This window comes from Chelonoidis abingdonii, chromosome 22 (assembly GCF_003597395.2).
Source record: "Chelonoidis abingdonii isolate Lonesome George chromosome 22, CheloAbing_2.0, whole genome shotgun sequence".
Lineage (NCBI taxonomy): Eukaryota > Metazoa > Chordata > Testudines > Testudinidae > Chelonoidis > Chelonoidis abingdonii.
In genome coordinates this window covers 11,817,833-11,843,325 of record NC_133790.1, presented here as the reverse complement: position 1 = coordinate 11,843,325, position 25,493 = coordinate 11,817,833, and the positions used below count along the sequence as shown (strand labels likewise).

Sequence of the window (25,493 nt, the reverse complement as noted above, 5' to 3'; positions counted from 1 at the left end):
GTCAGAAGAAGTTTTATTTTGATAAACCCATTTTAAAGCTACAGTGATGGGAATTTTAATATGACAAGAAAAGCCATACATCTCTTATCGAATTCCTACTCCATCAGAGCATACACAGCCTGCCAGCCCTTACAGTATTTTTAGTTTGAGCTTTTGTGTTTTGATTTTGCTGCTGTTCCATCTGCTAAAGAAATAATGACCTGATTATTATCCTTGACCAAAGAGAGGGAAAAAATGTAGCTACAGACTTATCAATTTGTACAGTTAGTAATTTATGGAACATTTTAGATCAGAGAATTGTTTCTAACACATTACATGTACAATAAGTATAGCTAATTTTGTTGTTGTGTCAGTGTCATTTGTAAAGTGTTCAGTATACCTGTGAAATCACCAAACCCAACCCAACCAGGTACGGTAATATACACCTGCCAAATTAGAGTGTTTTGTAGTTTCTTCTACCAGCCAGGATCCAGATTTTGGTGATAGTAAAAGCAACACCTATGTCCTATTTCAAAAGTACAATTGCTGATTCTGGAGCCAAAATCGGGCAGGAACCAGATTCTAGATTTGAATTTTTGTGGTGCTGTGGATCCAGGGGCCAGATTTCATGTGGGGGACCGCAGTCTGGATTTTTAATGTGTGGTGCTTCTGCAACAAGCTATATCAGTCTGGTTTTGTTTTTTGGTACAACAGGAGCAGCTAGACTTGTTATGCATTCAACCAGTAGGATTCTGTGAGGGCTGGGGCCAAACTCTGGCAGGCTTCCACTTTTCCGTTTTCTCTCTACACTAAAGTGCAATAATTACAAGATCGCCAGAGGAAGTGGCGGGGGGGGGGGGGGGGGAAGCAATGTACATATTTATTTCCTGCAGTGACTGAGATGATAAAATCTCCCTTGGTTCGCTAACCAGCCAGCCAGCCAGTCCCTGCGATGCCCTAGAAGGGTCCTGCCTTAGGCAGTGCTGGGGGGGCTCTGTCTGCGCTCCGCCCACCTGTGCTGTGATTGTCCGGGTATCAAGCGGGGTGGGCTCAGTAGCTCCACCCGCCCCCTGCCCCTCTGCACGTGGATTGGTGAGTCTGGCTGTCTAGTTAGAGGCTGGGCTCTTTGAGTGTTTTATTTGTTTATGGTGCCTCCTCTTTGATTATTTCGCGAAACGCGCTGGCTTAAAAAACAAAACAAAACAAACTACAATGGACTCGGTGGGTCGGGACCAGCGGAGGAGGAGCTGGGAGCCGGGGGCCAGCATCCTGAGCGGCGATCAACTTCTGCGGCACCCGCTAAGTCCCCAGCTGCCCCTCCGCCGCATCCAGCCTCCCCGAAAGCATTAGAGACTCCAGAGCAGGGACCTTGCGTGGGGGAGAGTCTCCCTCGGAGTTAAACAAGTGAACGAGAAAAGAGACCGAGAGAACTAAAACCCAGCCTGCCTCCCTCGGTGCCCGCCTGGCTGCGGGGCTGATCAGCATCACCACCGCCGGGGAAACTTTAGCGCCGCGCCGCGCAGGAACGTGCTTTCCCAATGGGGAGGTGGGGACCGGGTTTATACAGTACAGCCGCTCTCCTGAGCCTGATGGGGGAGGCTCCTGCTACGAGTGGAAGGGGAAGGGTGTGTGTGTCCCCCCAGTAGCGCCCTGTGCTAGCGTGTGAGATCCTTTGCCTGAGACTCCAGTGCGGGTGTTTCGATTTGGATGCGTGCGGAGGGAGAGGAGGGGGGGAACTGTTTACTTTTTAGACGATCGGGGCTCAGGACTGAAGATCTAGCTCTATCGCGGGAGTTTTGTCTTAATCGATTGCAGCCGGCTGTTGGTGGGTGGATTTGTTTTACTAGCCCCGGCCCTTCTGGGGGAAGGGTGGGTTAACAAACGAAACTGAAGAAACAATTCATCTCCGCAAAGGGAATGGCTTCTGCGCTCTCCAGGTGACCTTCTCTGAAAATGCAACCTCTCCTGCTGATTGGTTTTTATTTTGATTACAAAGTGTGTGAGACAGAACCCTAAGTTCCCTGCAGACCCAAGCATGAGGATGTGCACTTCTGGGGTTAGCAATATGTGGCAGCTCCTGTCACCGTTCCTCCTCAGCCTGGCAGCAGTTTTTTCCAAAGGTAAGGAGCAATTTCTTTCTTCTTTTCTTTACGTACAGCAGCCTCTCAGGGTGCCTTGGATATTGTCTTCTTCTGTAGGATTTATGGCTGACACTTTTTTTTTGGGGGGGGGGGAATCTTTGTATTAGGCAAACACAAGAAGACATTATGAAAAGAAATCGAGTGTTAATTGTCAAAGCCAACCTAAAAAAATTCCTATCCTTTCAGATCTACATTTGTGACCTGTCCGTTGTATCTGTGTTCATTGTATACAGTGCTGGCGGACAACCTCTGATGTGGACTACAAAGGTTTTTAGTTATCTGGGTGTTTAAATTCTTCAGGAGTACCAGAGTTTAAGTTCCCTAGCTTGATGTCCCATGTAATAATTCAGATGAAAGCCCTTGTATCTCGGGCTATAGTCTTTTACTAGAACGCATGATGTTAACTAACATACCATCCTTTCAGTAGAAATATAGGTTGGTTACAATTTCCAGGAGATGTTAATTATTCTGAGTTCTCCTATTAGTGATTTTAGAATTTCAATATGTTGACTTGAGTTGGAATTTTTTGACATCTTTCCTGAGCCAGTGACCTCTCTGTGTGGCCTGGAATAAAGTTACAAAAAAGTTTACAAGGGCAAGTTACATACCGCCCCACCCACCCAAAACTTTCTTGGAATCAAAAATTCTCAATTTACTCTTAAGCTTCTGATGCTTGGTCTCAACCCATAGATCAGTTAATTTTTTCAATGCATGAAGAAAATCTTTTAATTCATTCTTGAGTTATCAAAATAGCGGAGTGGGGGATATACATTTTCTGCTAGGAAGCTATTAAGGACTTGTTTGTGCCTGAATAGCTAAAAACTGGCTTTAGAATTTACAGGCTGCTAGTCCTCAGTGAGGAATAGTGATCATATGAGTTTATACCTGTAATTTCTTAGACAAAACTCATTTAAAATATTTTTACAATGTTCAGTGAAGTATTTTTTAAAAATGTTTTTTGTTACATAATTGCCAGTGTCACTTCAAAGTTGCAGCACTATTATAGTGCAGTTGTATAGTGCCAGACTTAATATTTTTTGTATATCTAAAGATTGGATGAGTTTAAAATCTATTGACTGGAGGAAAAAAATGTGTGCACAGACCACAGTTCTGTATTTCCATGGTTGCACAGGTAAGGATTTTCCTTTTCCCTCTTCTATCTTTAAAACAAATTTAAGAACTCCCAAAACAACCCGAAATACATTAAATACAAAGTCCTATGTGAGTGCAACTTCTTCAAAGTTGCGAATGAGATCTACAGAAATTATTTGCTCAAAACTGATGGTTTGCTGGTTGGATCAGAAATTTGCAATATACATCTGAGATTTTATTTTTAACTATTAAACCACCCAACACTATTTTGAAAGATAAATCTGGGCAGAAAATTGGATTTGATAAGGATATTTTGTTAAATAAATATACTAATGCAAAAACTACAACCTGAGGTTTCTTATACAAACTGTGAAGTCTCATTAAGTCCAGCACTTTTTGAATTACATACACCTGATCCTACTAGTAGTTCTTCTAGAATCACTGGTATTGCTTATTTTGCGTTTTAGAATTGATAACATGCTGTTGTATGGTTGCTGGGTCAGTGTGTTGTGTTGTGTTGTGATTTAGAAAAAAATATTCTAGGTACATAGCTATTTTCATATCTGGTAACAGACTTAGATCTTATTATGGTGACTTAGAACAATCAGACCAGAGGTTTCTGGTGACTTACAATATGAATTAGAAGACCCTGTGCAAAAGGTTGATCTCCCGAACAGAAGGAAAACTGAAAAAATAATCAGTCTTGATTATTGCTACAAGGCATAATTCTTTACTTGATGCCTTGTTGTTGCTGATAGAAATTATTTTCATTTATGACATTATGGCAAAGTTTTGTAAGAGAGAGAGACATTTTTTGACTTGTAATAGCAATCAGTTGCCTATTGTGTATATAGGTCTGTTGTTGATTACTTTGAAGCATGGTAACAAGGGTTCCTTACTATGCATTTCCAAGACTTGAAAAGCCCCATTTATGGGTTTTGCTTTGCTTTTATCCTGTGAAAGGGGAAATTTAGCTCAAGCTCAAGAGGTGAAATGTTGTCATGTTTTCTGTAATGAGTTCAGCATTCTTAGCAGAACTACTTGTGAATAGTAATGAGATGTGTGTACCTAAATATGTATGGTGTGTGGCTGTACAATTCCAGTTATGGTCCCAAATCCTGCTCACAGTTTTGCCATTGATATCAATGGGAGCAGAATCAGTCTCCAATTATAGAAAACTTTTTCAGAGATCTTCAGTAGTAAAGTTCTGAATCTACTGTGACCAAAGATAAGCAGGCTCAACCACAGGGATGTTTGTCCATGTTTTTAATGCTAAACGGCTGCTTGTTTAAAGGCCAAAACCCTCTTTGGCTTCAATGGGGTTAGGATGGGGCCTTTAACTCCTCTAACAGGAAATATCTCTTTAGGGCCCTGTCCTGCAAGGAGCTGAACATTATCTGAGCGGTGCTGAGCACTCTTAAGATTCTTCCAATGGGAGCTGAGCAGGGATGTTGGAACAATTTTTATAGTGGAGGTGTTGAGAGCCATTGAACCAAACTGTAAACCCTGTATATCATGGAAACCATTTCAAGCCGGGGGCGCTGCAGCACCCGCTGCACAGCTAGTTCCAGCAGCTATGGAAATGAGAGGTATTACGCATGCATGTTTGGCTGATAAAACCCTCTGTCAAATGTTGGAGAACCTTCACTTTAAACCAGTGGTGGTCAGCCTACTACTGTACTGCTTTCAGGAGTTTGATTTGTCTTGCATATGCCAGTTTCACTCACTTAAAAACTACTTGCCTACAAAATCAGACATAAAAATATGCCACAGCACACTATTACTAAACAATTGCTTACTTTCTCATTTTGTCTGTATGAAACTTTAGTTTGTACTGACTTTGCTTGTGCTTTTTATGTAGCCTGCTGTAAAGCCAGGCAAATATTTAGATGAGTTGATGTACCCTCTGGAAGATCTCTGCGTACCCCTGGTTGAGAACCACTGCTTTGAACAACAGCCCCAAGCTGAGATGAGCAAAATGGTGCCAGCCAGAGAATGTCAGAGTGGTCTTTTGCCCTCATGCATTGTCCTAAGCATCCCTTGTCCTTCTCCTCCATCTTCTGAGGTGCAGACATATTCCTGTGAGATCATTTTGCAAGGCAATTTCTTCTTTGGCCATAAAGCTTCTGTTTTGATTTTCTGTTCCCCCAGGTGCTGAAGACCATTTGTTATAAAATGTAGGGGCATGGCAGACTAGTTAGATAGGATTACTTTCCTAAGGGGGTTCCCCACAGGTTTAAGAGGTAGGAATTCCACTTGCAGTGATGACAATCTCCTAATTTAAGAAAGGGAAAAAGAATCTCCCAAGGAGCAAAACCAATACTGTTTGATTGGACCCTGACTGTTTTAGATATAAACATCTGATAGAAGCAGATGGCTATTTGGATACAACAAATGTTCTCCTGTTTTGTTTTATATTATTAATGTTGTATTTTATTGTTCTTTGAACCCTCCCAATAGTGTCAGTTACATCACATAATCCCCCCTCCTTTTTTTTTTTTTTTTTTTTTTTTTTTTTTTTGTACACATAGGGCCAAACTTTAGCCTTTGTACATCTGCTCAACTCCGTTGACTTCCATGGGGTTACACGGACATCAGAATATGGTCGACAGCCCATAAGAAATACCCAGTTACTGCAATTAGAGCCTGCATGAGAGGTGGGTTGTAATTGTAGTTAACTTCCGGTACAGGGACAGCTCTGTTTTTTGCCACCCCAAGCACGGTAGGCAGGTGGCTTTCGACAGTGCGCCTGCAGGCGGTCTGCTGGTCATGCAGATTCGGCGGTGTTCCTGCGGGTGGTCCGCTGGTGCTGCGCGATCAGTGTCCCCACCGCCGAATTGCTGCCGAAGCCATGGGACTAGCAGACCTTCTGCAGGTGCGCTGCCAAAAGCCACATGACTGCCGCCCTCATAGCGACCTGCAGGCTGCCCCCCCGCGGCTTGCCGCCCAAGGCACGCACTTGCTGTGCTGGTGCCTGGAGCCGCCCCTGGTTAACTACCTCGGTACTCACTCCTGCATCTGTTCTTTTCAGTGGGAATAACGGATGCACAAAGAATACAGGTTTATATTTCTTTTACGTTCCCATCTTCCACTAAGTTGTGAACCATTTCTGAAAGAGTTGCATGGGCATGTTTCTGAGTGATGTCAATGGGAGCTCTGAGAATGGGGAATTTATTGTGAATAAGAATATTGAAAATGGAAATATAAAGTGCATGCACACATTTCAATACAACTTCTTTTGGAGCTTTTCTCTGAAATATTACAGGATTTATTTTATTGGTAAGGGATAATTGTTCTGTATTTGCTGGCTGTGGTTGTAATTAAAGAATCCTGAGTTTGATTTAAAAATAATTTCTCTTTTTCTTTTAACTCCTTCTGGTAACTTCAGACAGGAGATCAGAGTTGAATTTCACAGTTAGTAGATCTAGTCGACATTTCACAGTGTGTGATTTGTTTTGTTTTGGTAACACAAGCTTGTTGTTTTTGATAAGGAAACATATTCTTTCTGTTAATGTCACAAGACTTTTGGGAGTCAGTTGTCAAAAATGTATCTGTTGATGTAGCTGCATAGCCATAAATATCTGTTCAAAGTTAATTTACCATATGTTGAAAATTCTCTCCCCCCTGTGTGTGTGTGTGTGTGTGTGAGAGAGAGAGAGAGAGAGAGAGAGAGAGAGAGAGCTGGTGGAATGACTCAGCAGAAACAAACCACAGATGCAATCAGCAAGGGAGTTTTCTCAAGTGCTATTGTCTATAGCCAGGAATCAAAACAAGTTTGCTTAAGCCCCCCAAAAGTAACAACAGCCCCAGCGTGAGGTTCAGGCCAGTTTGGTGAAACAGGCATTCTCTCACTGTCCCATCTGCAGCTAATTTATAGTCCTTCAGGATATTATGCCAGGGTGGGGAGTAAGATTAACCCCTAGGTCATTGTTTGCACCTTGATACGATGTGCATCTGGGAGAAGGTCTGTGCTGCTTTATTTTCATCTCAGCACGAACAGAACAAAAATAATAAATCTCTAAATGAAACTAAATAGTTCCACAGAAAAGCTGGTGTTTTATTTGCCAGCCACAATATTCACTTAATGCCAATTTTCCCCCTGTAATGTTCTCATTTTTACCTCTGCTTTTTCTTTTATTAGTTCCATGGGACCAGCAGGCTCTATGACACCTACCAGTGTTTTAGATATTAATAAAAGCAGCTTTATTCAATAAAGATCATTTTTATTTAATAAAAGAGAGAATCAAAGGATAATCAGATATTTTTTCATGCTGCATTCACATTAAGTCAACCTCCTGAGGTTGTCGTAGATGCCAAGTCTATCACTGGGTCCTAGGATACATAAACACAACTGCAGACAGATTGATTCATCGCAGGGTTTAGTTTATGAAGTGTTACATTTAATTACTTGATTTTTCATCCTTCTGCGTAATGTCTCTTGCTACATTATTAATAGTAATTCCAAATTAAGTGGATTTTAAGCAGTTTGGTGACACTTAACTAGCACTGATTATCATGAGCAGGGTTAAAAATTACATATTTGAGGAAGCTAACCTATTTTTTTCCTCTATGAAAAAGTGGATAAATAGCAGAATAGGGGTTCATCTGTTTTTATATTCTTGCTTAATTCTCATGAAAGGAGCTAGTCTGACAGCCCCAGGAAGTTGATGGATTGGTAGTCAATCTCTCTCTCTCCATCTTTCCCACCAGCTCTAAGATTTAAGAGGGCAGGTCAATCTCCATATCTACAATGGGCCTGATACAAAGCCCATTGAAGTTAATGCCAAGACTCCTTCATTGGGTTTTACCTCAGACCCTCATTTCTCGGCCTCCTGGCTAAGACTTCTGAAAAAAGGTGTCAGCCAGTGCCAATTTTCATAGTGTTTCCAGTGGTGCAGACACCTGGGAATTGAGCCAACACCAGTCAGGTGTAATTTCATATACGGGCCACATGAGACTAATCGGATGGAGATCACTCTTCACCTAGGCTTTATTTGTTGTGCTGCACTAAAGGGGAAAGGTTTGTGACAATATGGTATCGTACTGAGTAACGCTCCTTCACTGATCCATTCAGCTGTCCCAGTGTGGTTATTCATAGAATAGAATAATAGAATATCAGGGTTGGACGGGACCTCAGGAAGTATCTAGTCCAACCCCCTGCTCAAAGCAGGACCAACCCCCAACTAAGTCATCCCAGCCAGGGCTTTGTCAAGCCTGACCTTAAAAACCTCTAAGGAAGGAGATTCTACCACCTCCCTAGGTAACGCATTCCAGTGCTTCACCACCCTTCTAGTGAAAAAGATTTTCTTAATATCCAACCTAAACCTCCTCCACTTCAAACTTGAGACCATTACTCCTTGTTCTGTATTACAGTCTTTCAAAGCATGCAACAGAAACCATATTTAAAACTGGCCCACGTAGACTCTCAGATGTGAATGGGCAGTGGAAAGCTGCAGTGTGCTACCGGCTCTGCAAGAAGACCAATGTATCAAACCAGCTTTGTGTAAAGATGAGTGCTCGGTACAGTGGAAATGATAGTTAGGGGGCCAAAGAGAGCCATGGAAAGGAAACCAGCGCTCTCTACCAATCCCAGTGCATGCTAGAAAGGAAGGAAAAGTGTCCTATTTAGGTGTAGGATGAGCAGACAGCAAGTGTGAAAAATCAGGACAGGAGTTATGGAAGGGGGGTAATAGGTACCAATCTAGAAAAAGCCCTCTAAAATCAGGACTGTCACTATAAAATGGGGACATCTGGTCACCCCATCTAGCTGCCTCAGGCGGCTGTAATGTGTGCCTTTTGAGCTGTGTGTTGTCAAGGTAGGGAGACAATAGGGCAGGCAGTGTGCAGGCCACTGGCTGAGAAACAAAGCAGACATCCAGATAATCACACAGATGAGTTCTCATGTCCATTGTATGCCAAAGAAATACTTTGAACCAGCGAGCTTGGTCTTGCCTGCTGCTAGCGGATCTCAGAGCTACTCTCTGTGGCACTTAATATCCCTGTTTTTCTTTTTATTTAGATTTATAAAGCACCTTCCCACTGCGGTAGGCACGGTAGTCATTTATAAAAGGAAAATACACAAGAAGAAAAATCCCAAGGTACAATTAAACCGAAATAAACTGCACAGCCAGTAGTTTCAATAATAATCACCCAAGAATAAACAACAATAAAACAATGCCATTCATAGCAGTAATGCCATTCAGCTCTCAGTCAGCTCAATTATCAGAGGCTCTGGGTTGGTGGGGACGCTGGTCTCCATACACAGCTGGGTTTGGTGAGTAATTCCATTTGTCTTCACTGTAGACTAATGACAGTGATTTGGGTGTATTGTAGAGCCCAGCAACCCACAAATGAAATCTCTGTATTTATCCTTTTAAGTTCTGCATCTCTAGTCTTACTGTAATAAGAATCTTGCTTGGTTTCCTTTAATTAGGTTGTACATAATGGGTAGTTAGTTTTTTGGTGTTTACAGCAGGAACAAATATGGCTGTAAAATCATGTGGAAAAAGTAAAAAAGTAGTTTGAGCAGGGTTTTAATAAACTGGTGTGTGTGCGTGCATACCACTGCCCTCTACTAGATGAAATCAGAACTGCTCTTCTGCATGTCAGCCGTCATACAGCTACCCATTCATGGAGATTCCCCTCTTGCTGATCCAGTTAAAACACAGAGGCTAGGGAGATGACCCATAAATCTTATGTTGCTGTTCTGGTCAAAAACCACAGGGCCAATCCTGAGGTCTTTACTCAGGCAAAACTTCCATTTGACTTGCAGCTGCAGGGCCAAGCATTTAATTTGCTATTTTAGCCACAGAAATGTTTTGTCACGGCAAGTTTTTTGCCCCAATGTCTGACTGACAAACTTTTTTTTTTTAAACAAAATGGAGATTTGATTTTGTTGTAGCATATCGTGATGGGCTCTGTTTTTTAGGCCACTTGTGAGCAAATGCGCAGATATTACAGTGTTTTCTCTTGTAACAAATCGGTGGGAATTTCCCATGTTCCTCTTTAACCCCCTGCAGTCGCAATGACGTTTGCAGCATCAACAGAAATAGAGCCTAGATCCTCCTGCTTCAGAAGTACAGGCCCTTGACACCTTTAACTGAAGAAGAATTTCCTCACATGGTTAGCAATAAAGGGCCTGTGACACAGTGAGTAATTCTAAGTCTATCTAGTAGAAAGCAGTAGTGCACATTCTCAACAGCCACTTTATTACAATGCTTCTTGACATTGTAAGAAAAGGCAGTGGTAGGTGTGGGAGTGGGGAAAAGACTTCTACAGTTTTATCTCAAGTGTGTGAAACTGTCTAGGACCTTTTTAGTTTTAAGTGGTTTAAACCCCATGCTTTAGCAGCACCTTACTGGTTACCGTGTAGCAGAATATCCTGCTTTGTGAATCTGGCACAGAGCATCTGGCTCAAATGATGATATTAGAATAATTCATCCTAGCGTAAGTAGAGGAGAAGAGTGTCACATGGACGCACACAAAAGGAGTGTTTCAGAAGGCACTAACACTGTGTCAGTGGGTCCACATTATAGACAAATGCATGAGACTCTGGATTGTGACTAACTAGACTTTGAATCATAGAAGATTAGCGTTGGAAGAGAGAGCTCAGGAGATCATCTAGTCCAACCCACTGCTCAAAGCAGGACCAACCCTAACTAAATCGACTTTATCACTAAGCAGTTGTAGGCTCTGCCTACAGTTTTGGTCCTCGGCTGTTTACAGTCTGACTGTAGGTAGGAATTAGAGAGAAGCATGACATTGTGGCTAAAAGCCGAGCACAGGGACGCAGGGTGTGTGTGCCTGGAGTTTAGTCCTGGGCCCACTATTGAAAATCCATGTCCCGGCTTTCTCGCCACAGGCACCCAAACTTAATGGATGCTTTTGAAAAGTTGGTCTTAGCTTCTCGAAATGCCAGTTTCTGCATCAGTGAAAGGGTGAATTATACTGCTCCAGCTCTCAGAGGCACATTGAGGGTTAATATGTGTAAAGGGGTGTCCCACACATTTGAAGATGTTCCTCTGTGGCACAAATGCAGATCACATCTCGTTTACCATTGCCTCACTGCCTCCGTTATTTACCAGTTATGGTTCCGTTACTTGGGGTAGTTTGCCGACATCTTGGGGCAAGCACTTGTAAGGGCTCGTGACTCTAGCTGTGTCCTGCCCTCTCCTTTGTGCTTCACTGAGTCCCCTGGAGCAGTTGTCTGATATGAGATGATGATTTCTTGCGTACTGAACACGGGCACAGCAGGAGGCTGTTACATACTTTTGACTCTTTGACACCATCTGCCCACTAAATCTAATGGGTTTCCACTGAGCCAGGCTGCACTATAGCACAAAGAGTCTGCTCCAGGTTAAAAACAACTCTATACACAAACATTTGCTTCTCAGTTTTATAGGAGGCATGCTGTATTGGCTGATATTTTAGAGGGGGAAACAGCTCTCCTTAGTATATATTAAACTAAGCAAATATGAATCATTTGGAATGGCTCATTGCTAATAATATTTTGCAGGTGTATACTGCTTTTATCAAAGTACACCTCTACCTTGATATAACGCTGTCCTCGGTAGCCAAAAAATCTTACCACGTTATAGGTGAAACCGTGTTATATTGAACTTAATTTGATCCACCGGAGCACGCAGCCCTGCCCCCCAGAGTGCTGCTTTACTGCATTATATCCGAATTCGTGTTATATCGGGTGACGTTATAACGGGGTAGAGGTATATTACAAAGACATTTACAAAAATGAATTAATGGCCACACTTCTGTGAGGCAATTGGTCTTAAACAATAATGTCCCCATCTGTAAAGTTGAGGCAGGTAATTATTTACCTCAGTTTTACAGATGGGCACACTACGGTACGGAGTGGGAAACTGAAACACAGTGAGTTAAAAGAGAGGAAGGAAGGGTGGTCTATTGAAGAGTGCCCTGGATTAGGTGTTCGGACACCTCGGTTATAGTCCTGGCTCTACTATTGACTTGCTCTATGACCTTTTGGAAATCACTTCACCTGTCTGTGCCTCAGTTTCCTCATCTGTGAAATAGGGAGAATGATACTTAATCACCTTTGTAAAATGCATGCTAATGTGCTATGTAAGTGGGAAGTATGGTTTATATTATTACCCAAGAATAGACAGCAAGCTTAAAGAGACAGTGTGGTTCATTGATAAGACCTGGGGCTAGAACTCTGGAGACTGAGGTTCTATTCCTGACGGTGCTGCTGCGTGACTCTGGTTAAGTCATTTCGCCTCTTTTGTGCCCGTTTCCTTCTCACACTTTGTCTGCCTTGTCTACTTAGTCCATGCTCTGAACAGCTTTCAGTCTGTTTCTTCCTTTTGTATTTATGCAGTACCTTGTCCAGTGGAGCTCTGATCTCAGTTGAAGTCTCTAGGCACTACTGCACTACAAATAATTAATAATAGCAGCAGTGCTAGAAATCAGAACACAGTAGCCCAACTTGTGGATCCCTGCACTGAACACTGCAGAGTTAGCTACAGAGAGGCCTGTGGGCACTGCACTAACAGGGAAAAATGGGTCAACGTAAATGTATAATGAAATGCAACAGAGTGATTAAAAGATTCCAGGAGCTTAGCTCACAGCCCATCCAGCAGTGTACTGTCAATAAACCATCTAAACAGTAACCCAAACCATAATAGTGAGTTGCTTAAAAATAGATATGTTATAAAGAAGTCTTTATTTTTCTCCCAGTGATAATCCATGTTACTGAACTATTAAAGAAACCCACTTAATTTTGAATGTTTCTATTAATAATGGATCAGACCTTTTATGTGAGAGATAGTCTTTATGCAGACAGCACAGTTTCATGAACTCCTTTGCTCCCTTTTTATCCCTTCAAGTGTATGAGGTTTTTATTTATTTTATTTTTATTTAAGCTCATACATGTCAATAAGTCAAGAGAGACAAGTGGTTCGGTAGTGGCATTAAGGTGGTCTTGCTAAACGAAAATGAAAGGCCAATTCCTGCCATTTCGAGCTGGACACTAAGAAATTGAGAACGCAAAATTAGTAGACACTTATGAACATTTAAGCCCAGATGACTTGCCCAGGGTAATACAGCAGTTCTTGTACCCTCTCCAGAGGACTACACTGCTTCCTATGCAGCTAGGATACGCAATGCTGGACCCTGTTTCATTGAAGATATTTATGCAAGAAGTCACTGCAGGGCATTTTCCTCTGACATCATCTGCCTCTCTATTGGTGAATCATTGTGCTTTGAGCATACAGCAACAATCTTCCATGCTATTGCAGTGAATATTGCATGCTGTTTCATGTAAATGGACCGGTAGGATAGGGAGACCTTTCCACGGGTTTCTGAGACTCTTCAGCAGATGGAACGCTCTGTAATGCATTCTCTCCCAAATGGGCACACCCAGTACTCTGTAGCTTTAGACCCCGTTTTGTTCATAGGGCCATTTGGTATCTTCACCTTCTGGAAAGCACGTGACAGTTTTGTTTGTGGGATAGTTGGAAACATTCCTTCTCTGCAAGAGGAGCAGCAGCCTGGCAGTTCATTAGTTTGGAAGCAACAGTCAGTATCAGAGTGGTCCCTTTTGGAGGCTTGAAATCCTGTGCAACTTTGCCTATTTCCAGCTTTTGTTACATACAGGCAAGTCGCATCTTAGGTGCATTTAACATTCGCAAATTCAGCTTTGCGCAGTCAGCAAAAACAGGGAAAAAAAGAGTAACAATATAAAAACTGCATCTGTAGTGCGAGCGATTCCGCTTGCCATTCAACTCAATGAGTGTTTCATTATATGTGGTTTTCGCTTTACGTGCTAACCACAGAACGGAACCCCCACGTAAGATGAGACTTGACTGTAGAGTACTTGGACTAGCTTGCTTGGAGGTTTGTGACCATTTCAGCAAAACTACACCCAGGTTCAAGTGCCCCTGGCTTATGATTAGAATCATGTGAAATTTGTGGGTATCACCAGCTTTGAATTAAATCTATCATCTTTACTGAGGTCCAGAACTCAAGTGAAACTTGAGTAGTACAAAGCCAGGTTAGGGCAAACGCAAAGCAAATATTTCTGTAACTCCCTGAGAAACTAAATAGCTGTATTTTCGTATGCTGTAGCTTGATGTTTTGACTCGTGAATCTGAGCCTGTACTTTTTTTATATTTATGCTTCATTTGTGTAATGGGTTAGATGCTAAATAAGGTTTATGCCTAGGAGTCTGTGCTGAGATTACTCCTGCTGTTTCTGAAAAGCCAGCCTAAATTTCTACTGTTGCAATAGTTTTAAAAAAACAAAATGGGAGTCAACTGCCTCTTTGCTTGCCTTTTATTTATGCCTCTTATTTGAGTGGCATTAAATCAGAGTTATGGTGCAATAATGACTGTGGAAACATCTGTTTGTTTGATTTTCTCCCTTCTGGCATATAGTCACACTTTCCCTTCTAACAATCCCAACCAGAATAATGCATCTGTTTTGAGATATCTATATATCAGGGCCCAGGAAAGAGAGAAACCTGTATAAGTGCAGAATGCCCTAAAGAGAGGACATTTGTGGTGATAATATTATTTTATTATTACTTCTGATTTATACAGTGAAATTATAGTCACTTTTCCCATAGATCAAAACGTACAGATAATACTAAAGGAATTGCCCACAAAGGGATTTACCTCAACCTACTCCCTTCTCAGTTGCTTTAGAAAAGAAGAGGCAAGATGTTAACAGATCTTGGCTGTGTCGGACCAAGCTGGGGAGTGACTTCCAAAACCGCAGACCTCCCCCAGAGAAGAATCTGTCAGCAGCTCCCTTTCAATTGAGGGGGCTCCACCTCAAGCACTTCTGCTGATCTCAGCTGTGTCAGTAGGACACGGGGAGGAGAGAGAGAGGGGAACCGGGTTCAAATCTTCACCTTGACTTCTGCCTGGAAGCTTATTGGGAGCCAGTGCAGATCATGGAGCAAAGAAAACTCCAACAAAAACACAACCGCGATGTTCCAAAATGTGACCGCGTACAATAATGTTCATACAGCATTTGGGGCCAATACTGCGGAATGCTATAATTTGTCATTTCCTTTAATGAATAAGTTGCTGAGTTTATATTTACAAAGGGTCTAGATACCTTTTCAGCATGAACAGACTAGTTGAAAATTAGCTCCTTTGTATATTTTTAATTACCATTAGTGTTTCTGAGCCAGTGAGCCATCTTGCTTAGTGAAACCGAACAAGACCAAATTTGTGATCGTATGGGGAGCCTGGGTAAACTTTCCATCTTGCTGTAGTCCTGCTTTAACACACATCTCAAGATGTAATATTTAAACAGAATGTTTAACTTTTAAATATCAGATTTCTATTAAAGTGAATGCTTTGGGCTTGCTTGTTACAAATAATGGAACGTAAAAATAAAAAAGGGCAAGATGTTCAGAAAACTAGTAATAGTCTCAAAATTGCTAAGTTCATTTGCCAGTGTGCTCATTGAAAGATGTGCTTCTGGTCTTTTTAAACATTTTGACTGCTAGGCTGATCTGATTGGATAAAGTTTTCTTTTAAAGTGTCTAGTAGGAGTAAAAGTTCAATGAAGTTAAGGATGTCTCTAGAAAAAACTAATATAACCTATTGTAGTCACACGTGAAAAAACAGGGAAAAATTAATCTAGCAGAATGCAATGTACATGATTAAGTGGAAGGAGAAAAATAGAGTGAGGATGTGAAGGTTCTATCTAAAAACACGTGTTGTTGCAGTTTATGAACATTGTGTAGAACTTCTTATCCACCTACCCACCCAAAAGAATAGGGGTAGAAGGATTTTGGCTCTTTTTTTGTCTTGTGAATGGACATATTAATTCCACAAAGCAGCACAGCATACTAAAAATTTGGCTCCTGTATTGTATTTCATTTGTAGAGAGTTGAATTGTTTTATACTTTGAGAGACAGAACATTGCCTGGGTAAAGCTAATTAATTTCATGGTGTTTTTGCGGTGTTCTGTCTCTGAGGGCTGTGTTCAAGTTACCTGCTAAAGACCATGGTGTGCATGCAGTGGGGTGTTTTGTCACCTTTGGTGGGTTGGAATTTGAAAATCTGAGATGCATCTTGGTCTTTTTCAAAAGAACACATACTCTGTTGGGTTGTGAGCAAATGAAATTTATCTGAGACCTACATACCAAGAAGACACCAAGACACACACCATCTAATCAGAGGTATAAATACTTCTGCACAAGTTTTAAGTGTCCTCCATGAGCTCATAGGATTAGATGGGGCATACTCCTTGAGGTGAATACTTACACAAGTAGCTCTATGATGGGATTACTCCATGCAAGTAAATAAGGGTTGCACAATCGTAACCTTTAAAAAATAGGCCCATTAATAGCAGAAAGGTTTCCAGTAGAACTGGTTTGGAATTTTCCAATGGAAAATGCAGTTTCCACAAAATCAAAATTTTCCACAAGGAAATTTCAGTTTTGCTAAAAAATTTTCATCAGGAAAATCAGACTGAAATATTTTGAATCAGTTTGATTCAAATTGGAATATTTCATTTTATTGAACTGACCTAAAATGTGTTTGTTTCAAATCAGTTCAACAAAACATTTAATTGCATTTCACTATCAGCTCATTGCCTCATGGGAGTTGTAGTTTGGGATCCCATTCTCTCCCATGGGTGTGGCTTCCTAGAGGATTCAACAGACTCTCTTCTGACCAAGCTGTATGCTGAGTATATGGGAGATTTAGTCTGGCTGGGGAAGCTGGCCCATAGGGGAAAATGGGGGCATCAGGCTCCCGAACTATAATTCCCTGAGGCAATGCACCACAATGGGAAATGTGATTTAATGCTGAACTGATTGAAATGAAACTTTTGTCAGTTTGACAAACCAAAATGTTGTGACACTTTTTAATCAAGTTTTTAGAATATTTCATTCGGTGAAAAAATTCAAATTTAAGTCATAATTTTGGACAGGGAAAAAAAAAGTTGAAATACCACATTTTTTTTTTTTTTTGTGAGATGGGGATTCTGCATTTTGCTCAGCTCTTGTTTCCTGCTTTCATCGTAAACAGCCGAGACTGAGATTCACTGGCCCTTATAACAGGATGCTTGCCAGTTTCTCCAAAGTGATAGAAAAATAGAGGATTACTTTATATTTCTGTATTGGTTTCCTCTGTGTCTTGCCCACACAAGCTGAAAAACAAGTAACAGAAATGATGCTCAGTGTCACTGGGTCTTTCTTTGTATGAAGTATGCATGCCTATTGCCATGTATGACAGGATCTTCAAACGTTAAGTTGAAAAATGTGGAATTAAGTGTTTGAAAATAACTCCTCTTGTATTTGCGGTTGATAATTTCTCCCTTGCATTCCTTCCCCGTCCCACTCCCAGTCCCCTTGCTCATTGCCAAAGGCACTTCTCGGCACTCCTCCTCTTGCTTCATGGTACCTAAAGCATTTTACAGATGTCTTTAATGCCCTTCCTAAACCAGCTGACAGATAGTGATATTAAAAAGATATTTGCTTCCTCCTCAATGGAAGCAGATTGTGCAGGGCACACAATGGATCTTGCCTCCTGTTCTGGATTAGTGGCCTCTGAATGTTGCACTGATGCAATAGTGGTGCATTTAAATACACTACAGTGAGCCTTTGACCTAGCAAGAGGGATGAAAAATGTATTGAGGGGATATTTTAGATGCTGTGCTTCCATTCATGGAAACTGTTGATCTTGCAGTGATGAAACAGTTCCTGAACCATGAAGTTTTTATTATTATTATTTTTTATTATTTTATTAATTATTCATGTTAAGGTAGCACCTAGGAGCCCCAATCATAGACCAGGGCCCTCCTTTGTTAGGCACTGTAAAAACACAGAACAAAAAGACAATCCCGGCCTCAAGGAGTTGATAATCTAAGTACAAGGCAAGAGACAGCTGCTGGAGACAGACAGACAAGGGAGCACAGGGAAGCAATGATACAATATTGATGCTTTTTAATCTGATACATTGAAATGATAAATATAAAACCAAATCCTGAAGTCTTTATGCAGTCACTGCTTACTTATAGCCTCTCTCCCCCGTTATAACAGTTCAACTCTATATGAGATCAATGAGTTACTCTAGTGTAACCTGAGAAGAAAGTATGTTCTTTATTCTTTACTTAGGTAAAACGAACCACTGGTGCCAGTGCGTGTTTTGCTTGAATTAGGACTGAGTTATGGTTAGTCATTGTAATATACTATCTTCTAGAGATCCCAGCTGACATCAGGACCTCATTGTGCCAAGCACTGTACAGAATAAGAGACTCTAAATCTTTCAGGACAAGGACTATCTAAAGAGGAAACTGCGCAGGGTTTAAATGAGTGTAATAGAAGTTATATACAATTCTAAAAAGTTTTGTAGAAGTGTAGTGCTAGGTGACTGCCTTGGAGAGTGAAGTTATTCAGTGGCTAAAAAGGGTCTCACCATTCTGAGAGGTGGTTTTTGTGCTGTGGACTCTTAGTCACTTAGACCTGGACTGAGAACAAAAAACTCATTTCACACATTAGGAAAAACTTCCTAACTGTCATGGTAGTTAAGCACCGGAACAAACTGGCGAGGGAGGTTGTGGAATCTCCGTCATTGGAGTTTTATAAGAACAGGTTAGACAAACACCTGTCAGGAATTGTCTTGTTATTACATAGTCCTGCCTTGAATGCAGGGGACTGGACTAGATGACCTCTCTAGGTGCCTTCCAGTCCTATATGTCTCTGATTCTATATGTCACCACACTAGTCAGAAGGAAGCAGTTTCTAATCCTCCCTGTCTGGGCTGAGTTCAAACTGTTGTCCTAGAAAGGAACGACTCAGTATCTCATTCCCATTCCACTGAGGCATCCAGTCGCCAAATATAAATCATTATTATAGAAATCAGATGTGTAATGATCCGTGGTAATGGCATGCAAAGGAGATAAAGGGGAATAAAACAGCCTTGGAATGATCACTCCGAATATTTACAGTTGCTGTTTGCAAGTCACTGATATTACTGTGATGTCATCCCCATTCCCTTTATTAAATGATAACTTAAGGAAAAAGTACAGTTGTGAAGACTTAATGGTGACCAATGTGAATGACACAATTAGAGCAAAATTGACAAAGATATGACAAACCTATAGTGAATACAGGCCTCAGGGCCTGGGAATCCTGTGAAGCACCATTGCAGCCAGTCTGAGAGGATATTGTGGTGCATCATGTGCAATGTAGTCTGCCTGGGGAATCTAGCCCATATAGGCAAATAAGGGCATGTGGCCTGCGGCAGCATTTCAGAATCAAAACGGTCAGTTTTCAGGTGAAAAAATTTGTGTAGCTGAAGTCGAAGTATCTTATTCCAACTTACTTCCCGTCCTTACGGCACGGGATCAACATCCATGGCTCCCCATGTCGACTCTGCTACCGCCGCTCACTCTGATGGAGTTCCAGAGTCGACAGGATCTCGTTCGGGGATCGATATATTGGGAATCGATGTATCGTGTCTAGATAAGACTATATATTGATCCCTGAAAAATCGATTACTACTCGCCGATACGGTGGGTAGTCTGGACGTACCCCAGGATGCAGCTTGCCTGTATGACGGGTGTTGTAATTGGTTGGGAAAGTTTATTCTCTCCTTCAATCTTGCTAAGCAATTTAATGGATAGGTCAGTTCTGAGGCAGTGCCTATGGGGATATCACTGTTGTAATGAAGGTGTGAGACACAGGAGTGCTAGGAAGAAACTTCACTTTATTTCCTGGACCCAGTCACGTGGCTGGGGTCATTATCCACTGACACCAGGCTACTGCTAAAACTGTTTCCAAAAAAGCAGAGCATCCCCCTTTTATAGCCATGGCGTGGGGCCATCCCGGAGTGTTCCAGAGAGCCAGCTCTTGTGTCTCTGTCTCTCAAATCTGTACTAAGCAACACAGAACACTATTGTATGAGATGTCTCACATCTGCCTATTGCCCAGGCAGTTCACAGTTCTCAGGCACTTCATGCTTTTATTTCCCCTCCATGAACTGGTGCTGTGACTGAATTGATAAAAGCTTTAATATCTCATCAGATCTGGCTCAGGCTTCCTGTCTTCCTCCCCTGCCCCGATTCCCAACCCCTATGGGTTAGTGGCTAGATGCCGCGTGGGACGTGTGAACCCATCACATATACCTCTGTGGGCAGTTTGTGCGTATCAAGATGCAAAGCGTTTACAAACACTTGCTAATCAGTGTCAGGGTTGCTGTTTTTTAAACTAAGTCCGTCTCACTTCTTCTTAAGGCATCAGGCTTTAAACCCAGCCTGTGTCAATTTACAATAGTGTTTTATTTTATTACAATGGAATGGTTAAACCTGCATGGGGGCAAATGGCTTTCTAAAGTGCTTTTGAGCCACGGAGCCATCCCTTGTTTATACCTGTGTGCTCTCTTGATGGAATTCAAATACATAATTTTGTTGTGTGAAAGAAGCAGTATTAGATTTATTTCTAAATTCTTCTAAAGATGCCAGCAGGTAGCCCCAAGGATGTGAAAGAAAGGTACTGCTTGTCAACCTCCCTGGCTGCTCTGAATTAGGCTGAACCTATTGGAAATGAAAGGTGCAGAGAGCACAGATCGAATAGATTGAAGTAACAGCTTCAAGTGAATTGAAAGGGCAGGTTTACTGGCTAAATGTGATCTCTGTGGGCCGAAAATTACCTAATGCATTGGAAGTGTCAGCCATTGTGGAGTTCTCCAAAGAATAGCTTAAGGCTTTTTGCTTTGGAGTCACTTTTCACTGTAGCCTTTTCTTGTATTAAAATCTCTTAGCACTATAAAAGGAAAATAAAACATTAAATATATAAGTAGGGCCCTACCACATTCACGGTCCATTTTGGTTAATTTCACAGCCATAGGATTTTTAAAATAATAAATGTCGTGTTTTTAGCTATTTAAATCTGAAATTTCACAGTGGTGTAATTGTAGGGATTCTGACCCAAAACAGAGTTGTGTGTTGTGGGAGGGGGATTTACAAGGTTATTGTAAGGGAGGGTTGCAGTATTGCTACCCCTTACTTCATGCTGCTGCTGGTGGCAGTGCTACCTTCAGAGCTGAGCAGCTGGAAAGGGCAGAAGTCAGGATGACATGGTATGGTGCTGCTGCCTACAGAGCTGGGCCCTCAGTCGGCAGCCGCCACTCTCCAGCCACCCAGCTGTGAAGGCAGCAGTGCAGAATTAAAGGTGGCATAGTATGGTATGGCCACCCTTAGCTCTGCGCTGCTGCTGGTGGGGCACTGCCTTCAGACCTGGGCATCTGGCCAACAGCCACCGCTCTCTGGTTGCCCAGCTCTGAAGGCAGTGCAGAAATAAGGGTGGCAATACTGTGATCCCTCTAAAATAACCTTGTGACCCCTCCCCCCGCAACTCCCTTTTGGGTCAGGACCCCCAGTTTAAGAAACGCTGGTCTCCCCCGTGAAACCTGTATGGTATATGGTAAAAGCACACAAAAGACCAGATTTCATAGGGGGAGACCAGATTTCACGGTCTGTGATGCATTTTTCATGGCTGTGAATTTGGTGGGGCCCTGCATAGAACATTTACAGCTTATGTGAAGTCACCACATGTTCTTATGCTGGTTGACACTTTTCCCTTTTTTTGGTATGTTAACAAACTTACGTTCATAGAGTTTAATTAAGAGCTCTCTATTCTTTACTCTATGTAACACCCAGGGCTACATTTTCATAGACACTTAGCCCCCATTTTAGGCACCAGAATAGGTGGCCAGATTTTCAGAAAAGCTTAGCACATTGGATCTGTCCATGAGGGTCATGGTGAGAACTGCTCTGTGTGATCTTAAGCACCCCTGTATTCACACCCTACACACTACCACAATAATATTTGTGCAAAATATGCCTTGTGAGGTCTCATTTGATATTATTCACTGACACAGTCAATAATATCATTGGGAAATATCTGTAACAATGTTATATGTGACATTACAAAGTCTCTCTATGTAATGTTACTAGGATATGTTTAAGACCAGATGGCCTAACTTAGGTAAAGATGCTAACCAGGTTTGTCCTAGATGAAATGTACATATTAGCAGTAAACCAAGCCATCCAGCTAAACCAGAGTGGGTTATCCTGAGACTGAGCTTGAGTGACAGAATTAACATGCCTACTGCACTCTAGAGAGATATAGGGAACTGAATCCCCAGGAGACCTTCCTAACTTTTAGGAGAAAGCCCTTATATTCCCAAAGGAATTTTCTAGAGATTGTCCCCTTAAAGTGAAAAATAAAGATAGTCTAAGAAAACAGGAGATTTGATCTGTGTGATGGGTCCTGACCAGGCCGGCCAGTCCAAAGCTGCAAAGAAGACTGAGGGTGAGAGAAACAATCTTGAACAAAAGACCTGTGTCTTGCTAGATTAATTTTAGACTTTCGGATGCATGTTTTCACTTTTATTTCCCTATAAGCATTTCTACCTTGATCTCTTTTCCTTGGTATCACTTAATCCAAGCTGTTTTGTTAATAAACTTGTTTTGCTTTCATTATATTCATTAGTGCTGTGTAAGTTCAGCAAAGCTTCTAATAAGCTGTCAAGTTGGAATGTTAAACTGTCTCTGCAGAGGCAGTGAACCTAATACGTTTTCTGGGAGGGTGCATTGAGTGAGACTAGTCCCTCTAATAGGATGGTTTGGGGGTGAATTTGTGGCCAGAAGGGTAATAAAGTGAGTCTGCAAGGAGTAAATAAGTTAGATAAAGAGAGGATCAGGCTTGTGGGCTGTTGGGGTCAGAATTCTGACAGCTAAAAGACATACACAGTTAGAAGCAGATGTTGACTCAACCCCGTTCGTGGCCTAGGTGAACTGCAAAACTGGGGTCACACTGGGTGCTGAACTTCTTTGAGGCTCTGGCTCTTGTTGTGGGTGCTAAGCGCTTTAAAGTCCGTCTCTGATCATCTTTGTACAGCAATTGTACAGCTCCTAGCACAATGGGGGCCTGCTTTCAGCTGGGAGGATCTCTAGGCACTAATGTATTACAAGTATATTATTGCAGGGGTTGGCAGCCTCTGACATGCGCTTGCCTGGGTAAGCACCCTGGCGGGCTGGGCCAGTTTGTTTACCTGCCGAGTCAGCAGGTTCGGCCTACCGCAGCTCCCACTGGCCATGGTTCACCATCCCAGGCCAATGGGGATGGCAGGAAGCCACAGCCAGCACATCCCTTGGCCTCCACCACTTCCCGCAGCCCCCATTGACCTGGGACAGCGAACCACGGCCAGTGGGAGCTGCAGGTAAACAAACTGGCCCGGCCTGGCCCGCCAGGATGCTTACCCTGGCAAGCCACGTGCCAGAGGTTGCCAACCCCTGTATTAGTGTTATGGCAAAAGGTACTAATGGCTCTGAGCTTTTTTTGACTGACTTCACTGGGAGTTACCTGCATCCTGCAGTGGGTGTGGGGAACAGGTACAAGTTGATCCCATATACATTATGTTTAGACAGTTCTTAGAAGGTAGAGAATTGAGCTGTGGCTCCTCTTGTGATTTTCTTATTCTGTGTTTGTCCCTTTGGTTTGATCTTTCAGGAAAAGTTAATGGGCTGTCAAGGGAACAAATCAAGCTTTAGAACCCACTTTTCAAGCCATATTTCAGATGCTAGAAATGTAGGAGACAAAATTCAGTGGGCAGTTTAGAAGGGCAGCAGATGGCAAACTTGTAAGCTTGCCAAAACTGTGCTGCTGTTTCCAGTGGCAATAGCATGGTTTTATTTTTAATTTGGATTTTCTGTGTGTTATTACCAAAAAGGCACAGGGTCAGCTTCTGCTGACAGCTTAAGGCCTTGGTCTTGAAATTCAGAGCTACTTACAGATCAGGCCCCAGCTATATTCGAGTCCACGTTTCCATCTCTCAACTACCAAGACAGTTCTCTTCTGGGGCAATGTGGATTGCAAACCCATCTGGAAAGCTGGAGACAAGGCATTGTTCGCCAAGGCAGGGATCTGGTGTAGAACAAATTCCCACCATAACCAGAATATTTACAATGATTGCTTCTCTCACCTTCCCCAAAATCCTCAACCCCATCATCTTAGAGGAGATGGAGACTTAGACTCATAGACTTTAAGGTCAGAAGAGACCATTATGATCATCTAGTCTGACCTCCTGCACAAAGCAGGCCACAGAATCTTACCTATCCACTTCTATAACAAACTCCTAACCTATGTCTGAGTTATTGAAGTCTTCAAATTGTGGTTTGAAGACCTCAAGCTGCACAGAATCCTCCAGCAACCAGCAAGTGACCCATGCCCCATGCTGCAGAGGAAGGTGAAAAACCTCCAGGGCCTCTGCCAATCTGCCCTGGAGGAAAATTCCTTCCCAACCCCAAATATGGCGATCAGCTAAACCCTGAGCATGTGGGCAAGATTCACCAGCCAGCACCCAGGAAAGAATTCTCTGTAGTAACTCAGATCCCATCCCATACAACATCCCATCACAGACCACTGGGCATACTTACCTGCTGATAATTTGGCAATTGATCTTTTGATGATGTTTGCTTGAGACCTCACAGTTAAAGTAGGAGATGCTCTGATGGCATGATGGTGATGGATTCTAGTATAAAGCCCTAAAATGTATGTAGGATGAAATTCTGGCCCCACTGAAGTCAATGGGAGTTTTGCCATTGACTTCATGAGACCAGGGTTTCACCCATAGATTACATAATCGCAACCAGTATAGCTCAGCAGCACACAAACCAGTTACGTGCTTTGTTCCTGATTTCCTTCGCAATTCCTTACACTCGAAAGAGTACATCCCTCATCCCTCTTGGTTAACTCATAAGGCCCATTCTCTTGTCCTTACTCAGCCCAAAAAAATCATTACCATAAATGGTAGTGTTTTGCTAACTCAGGGCCAGATTCTATCACCCTTACTCACGCTGAACCGCACTTTACTTGGTAGAAAAGCCCTAGTAATGATACAGGATGGGATAAATGGGCTGAGTATTATCTTCCCAAATTGGGAATAGAAATTATTGTAGGATAACATGGTGTGGCCAATTTTGAGTTATTAATAGCACCCAAGGTTAAAACATTATTTGATGTGTATGAAATGTCACAAGTCATGTTGTTTAGCCCTTGTGTGGTTTTTGTCTCCAGTGCCTCTATCAATCTCCTTATGGCTGTTGGCCTCAGTCCTGGTGTAAACCATAGCATCAATGACCCATCGTGCTGCTTATGTTTCCTTCCTTTGGAAAAGGTGGAGCAAAGCATTAACAACATGAATTCAATAAAGAATGGATGGGCTAGTGCATTAGCCATTAGTCTGTCATCCCTTTTGAAGTGTAGTGTGTTTTCTAGTC

The 25,493-nt window shown here is 42.2% G+C and overlaps 1 protein-coding gene across 1 annotated transcript in view; it reads left to right on the top strand.

Annotated features, from left to right (window-relative positions):
• The first annotated feature begins 1,492 nt into the window (after positions 1 to 1,492).
• The window catches only part of TMEM132D (transmembrane protein 132D), a 440,368-nt gene continuing 416,367 nt past the window's right edge, over positions 1,493 to 25,493 (top strand). Inside the window, exon 1 of the mRNA XM_032791207.2 lies at positions 1,493 to 2,099. Within this exon, the coding sequence (XP_032647098.1) occupies positions 2,015 to 2,099 (85 nt within the window). The 5' untranslated portion in view covers positions 1,493 to 2,014. The remainder of the gene's footprint in view (positions 2,100 to 25,493) is intronic.